Source organism: Myotis davidii, unplaced genomic scaffold (genome assembly GCF_000327345.1).
Source record: "Myotis davidii unplaced genomic scaffold, ASM32734v1 scaffold135, whole genome shotgun sequence".
In the NCBI taxonomy this organism is placed as follows: domain Eukaryota; kingdom Metazoa; phylum Chordata; class Mammalia; order Chiroptera; family Vespertilionidae; genus Myotis; species Myotis davidii.
The window spans coordinates 5,682,799-5,688,082 of NW_006289813.1; the positions used below are offsets into that span (position 1 = coordinate 5,682,799).

At 38.7% G+C, this 5,284-nt stretch overlaps 1 protein-coding gene across 1 annotated transcript in view; it reads right to left on the reverse strand.

Moving 5' to 3' along the window:
* Positions 1-5,284, reverse strand: part of ZSWIM6 (zinc finger, SWIM-type containing 6) — a 94,266-nt gene that overhangs the window by 24,213 nt on the left and 64,769 nt on the right. The window contains 2 exon segments of the mRNA XM_006779573.2: positions 2,437-2,583; positions 2,864-3,040. Of these exon segments, the coding sequence (XP_006779636.1) occupies positions 2,437-2,583; positions 2,864-3,040 (324 nt within the window).

Below are 5,284 nucleotides of genomic sequence, written 5' to 3' on the forward strand. Positions count from 1 at the left end.
ATTTTTGGTGCCATGAGGATATTTCAGGTGACAAGGCAGCTTCGCAGCATTTACACATCTTCCGTGTGACCTCGTGCTTGCTCTGCCCTTGGCCTCCGAAGACCCGCCATTTGTGGTTAAAATGCCTCCAGCTTATTCAACTCTCAGATCAAATTGAAATGACTAGATGTTTTTTCATTGTGACAGGTCAGAAAAGAAAAATTTCCCCCACATCACGTAAAGTAAAGGTAGTCTTGGTGAAACTCGGTTGTCAACACCTTCCTAAGATTAGGCCTTACTTGGAAAGCATCGCCTGCATGATCATTAAAGTTAATTTATTCATTTAATTATATACGCATACATGCATATAAAATGATGCCAGGCATGGATCTGAGCAATTTACAACTTACAACTTAAATTGCACATTTAGTTATCGAGAGGCACCGACTATTACTACGCACATTTCACACTGGAGGGAATGAGGCCTCAAGAGGGTAAGTCGGCAGTTCCCTCAGCTGGGAAGGGTTGGAGCAGGAATTTGAACCCAGACAACTTAGCTCCAGGGTCTTTACTCTTAAAACGGCATTCTTAGAAAACAAAAGCTCTCGCCATTTTTAGAGTTTAACTGACATCCCTATGGCCAAGGGGTTTGATAAGCTACAGCATTTTCCCCTGAAAGAGCACACGGCCAACTACAATGTAGCTTCTTTTTTCTTTTTTTTAAATATATATTTATTGATATTTTTACAGAGAGAAAGGGAGAAGGATAGAGAGTTAGAAACATCGATGAGAGAGAAACATCGATCAGCTGCCTCCTGCACACCTCCCACTGGGGTTGTGCCCACAACTAAGGTACATGCCCTTGACCGGAATTGAACCTGGGACCCTTCAGCCTGCAGGCCGATGCTCTACCCACTGAGCCAAACGGGCTAGGGCTGCAACATTTTTATTAAATTCATTTTAAAGGCAGTTCTTAAAGGTTATGATTTTTAAAGATCAGATAATCATGAGCTAGCTCTCTCTTTGTAGTATAAATGTGCTTCAATCTTCCTTAGTTTAAATATTATCATTCTTTATACTTTTCAGAAGTAAATACCTTTTGGCCAGATATTATATGTATTTAGGGGGAGGGGAATTTCAGGAAAATTTTACAAAGGACCAAGCAGCATATTTTGCAAACATATCTGTTAACCAGTGATGACATGAAGAACGTGAAAGATTGAACACCAAGTCTTGATTATCAGGAATATTATAAACCAATACTATCTGAGCTCTCCCTTTCTTTGGTTCAAATTGTACCTTTCGAATTTTCTTCCATCATATAAATGATAATGTTAACATTTATAATACTTTCAATGTAGAGGATACTAAAAGTTCAAAAAAAAATCTAACCTCCAGTCTACTTCAACAACTTCTTTATAATTTTTAGGTGTATCCTAGGTGGAGTGTGTATAATCACTCAAGAATTAAAATCAAAAACATAAAAAGTAAAAAAACAGCAGCAACTAAAACTATCTTTCTGAATAAGGAATAAAATTCCAGAGTAAACACAATCCTGCCAAAGAAACATAAAAAGATTTATACCTACAGATGGAACAAAAAGTGCATAGATTATCCAGAAAAAGCATACGCATTTCTTTTTCTGATCAGGGCCTCATTCATGTAAGACGCTTTGCAATTAACCACTACTCAGTAATGCTTAATGTCAAATCTAAAAGATTAATAAACTGAGATGAAGAGAAGTTAAATATGTTCTGTCAGCTGACAGTTCATCATCAAATGTTGACAGAATTTTAAAAATCCGAGGAGTCTTCTGCTGTGATCACTTTAAATATAATGTCCTTATGTACAAATTATAACAAGTAAAAAGTTTTAGAGTGATTACACACTATGCCAGGCCCTGCTTTAAGTGCTTTAAAGGATTAATAATCTTCTCAAGAACTCTAAGAAATAGGTCCTCAACTGAGCCTCATTCCACAGATGAGGAGTCTAAATCACAGAGAGGTCTAGTCATTGCCCAAGGACTCTGAGTTTGGACCGATTGCTATGATTCAAATATAGGCAGTCTACCCCACAGAACCCTACTGTTAGAATTAAAATGCAGTCACAAAATAAGATATTTGGCTAACTTATATTTTAGATAATTTTGACATATTAAGCTCCCCCTTTCTTTGGTTCAAATTATAAGTAATAATAATAAAAACTTCTCCCCCTTAAAAAATTAACTAACCTAAGATACTTAAAAAAAAATCTTACATTTTACCATATTAAGCCAGGGGGGAAATACCTAAAATTTCTCAAAGATCAGATATTAAATATTTCGAATGAGTGGTTAAGTACTGCCATCTCCATCACTTTCATTTTAAAAGCCATCTCTCCCAAAAGAGCACAAAACCTAGTGATGTCATCACCAAAAATCCCATTCATTCCAATGAAAACAAACTCCTTCACATTCACCTTTTTTTTGAGTTCGGAACATGTCCAATTGTTTCTGTTGCTGCCGCCTTAACGTGTTAACAATAGCTATTGCCAGTCTCAATGCTTCTCTGGGGTACCCATGAGAACGTAATGCGTCCACTCTTGCACAGGCTGTAGGGACATGTTCTAAAAACAGAAAGTTAAGGGGTGAGAGAAAGTTGCCACTGTCAGATATATCCATAAAAACAGGATTTAATAGTAAGATGTTTTCCCCCCAAAATACTATTAAAAAAACACAACAAACCATTTCTGAACTTTGATTTGAATGAAAAACTCAGCTCCTACTGCCAAGCATTCATCCATCTCCCATTGAATCCCTCAGCTCTCCTCCTCCCACTCCAATAATGCTATAGAAACTAAACAAAGAAGTAAGTCATGGAAATGTCTTTCCGGTTTGGGCACTTACCATGCCAGAGGGGCCACCCACGGGAGTCAAAGAGGGAGTTTTCAGTGTCGTCATGGTAACAGTAGTTGGTGTATAGGTCACTGCTGATAATGTGCTGCAAGTGGCTATCCTGCCAGTGGAGATCGCATGCCTCGATGGCTCGGGTGAACACTGTCCGATGTGGCCTGTTCGATGAATCTGTTTTTTTCACAATTCAGAAAGCCGTGTCAGCTATTATTCACGTGTGAATAAATCAGTCATACCACTCTGTGGCCAGATGCTCATGAGCAAACCCACACGCATTGTCCTCACCCCCTACGCAGAAGGATGGAGGGTGAATATTCTCATGTCCTAAGTACAGCCCAAAGAGCCACCATTCACTCACTTGTTTTATCCAACACAAACACTCTGCAGCCATCAAGCTAAGGTTAAAGGCATCCTGCAAAAAGAACTGTCAAGTCTAGTTTCCATGCCAAATACACTCAAAGGAAGCACTCGGCACAAAAACTACATGAAAACTCACTGCTCCCCACTTCGGAGGTGCTGTGGTGGGCTGCCCTGATGGGATCAACAGCTCTCACAAACACTATGTAAGAGATGTGACACCAGCCATGGAACCTTTCAGGAAGATGCAATCAGCCTTTAAAGATATGCAGAAGGGTTGTGCTTTTGGTTGTATTTTTTAACTATATTGTGCGGTTTTGCACAATTAAAACTATTATGCTTCTTGGGATATAATGGTTAAATGCCACTTTATATCCCAAAGGGCATAAATGCATATATTTAACAGTTCACAAAGCCACACAACATAGCTACAAAACAAACCAGCGCACTTACCTTGCCCCTACAGGCTGCCTCCTGACTCCTGTGCAGGTTCCATGACTGGTGTGATGTCCCGAGCATAGTGTATGCCGGGCATCACAAAAGAGCAGAAGCATACACTCCGAAGAGGGTTCAAGTTTCAGGACCTGACGGAGAAAAGAAATGTTTGGGGAATAAAGGATATTCTCACCCCCACTTCTGGGAATATTCAGTTCCTCTGGATAACATGGTCCAAATTCTATGTGCACTCCCACCCTTTGTGTCCCCACTCCAGACTTACCTTCAACTATGGCACAAAACTTAGTGGGCCTCAACTGAAAATCAGGGGAACAAACTATTTTTTTTTATGTGTACTTTACTTAGCTCAAATATTACCGTCACTATTCTGAGGCTTAATTAAATGAGAAGCAAAATCTGGAGCTTCCTTAGCTGATAATGCTTCATCTTCCTGTCACTGGAGATCTGGCTAAGCACAGACATTAGGAAGTCATAAAAATAAAAAAGGAAATCAAGAAGAACCCTGAGAACTTATCAAGTCCAACCTCTCTATTCTGCTGATTAAACTGAAAATAGAAGTAAAGTGACTTGCCAAGGTCACACAGCGAGGCAATGGCAATCAAGATCAAAACACAGATATCCTCAGTCCAAATTCACCTATTTCAGCTGGAACGTTTTTGAAAGTCTTTAACAGAAAGACATTACTTCAGTTTGGTCTCGGGGCAACTTAGATATCTATATATCTAAGCATAGCAGAAATATCAAAATGCATCAATGACATAATTTGAGAGGAATAGATACTGATGTATATGTTATGGCCCCTGCCTAGACTCCTTGCTAGCAATAGTTTTAATTATACATCTTACAAATGGGAAGAGTGCACCTTACATTAAAAGGCCTTTTGAGCCTATTAGGGCCTTTGCTGAGCAGAATAAATATACCCCTACCCAATAAAGAACTGGCTCCATCACCTCTCATAGCCAACTGATTAAATATTCCAAAGTGCAAAGCTCACACATGTTTAAGTGGCTTTGTCATTTCTTTTATCTTGTTTAGCTCAAATCAAAGAAATAGAATTTAAAACTAAAAGGTGACTTTTAAAAGAGCAACTTAATGTTATGCATGTATTAAAAGAATGAGAAATTCTACCTGGTGATTTGCTTCACTGTGGTATCAATAATAGCATTCCATTAGAAAATAAATAAAGACCTTAACTTTTCACATGATTGTATTGATTGTCTGAGCATAGAGAAAGGTATAGGGCACACTAGGCTTTTAACAGTTGTTAGCTCTAAAAGAACAATAAAACCAACTAACAAAAAAAGGCTAAATACTAATAAAATAATATTTAAATGAAAATGTAAGACAGAAAGTTCTATAATAATATGGGACACAGAAAAAACTGATTATGTATGTAGACAATGACAAAAAAACACACACCAAAATGTTTGGGGGCAGACTCAGTGAGCACCAAAGCCCCACTGAAGCAAGTCTTGCCCCAGAAGGGTGTCTCCAGCTCAGAAGTTCTCCCACTGCAGACACAGCTGATTCTCACAGCCAATTGGCCTGGAGGTCAATTCCTCCCAGTGATACCTACAACAATCAAGGCTTAACTACAACAAG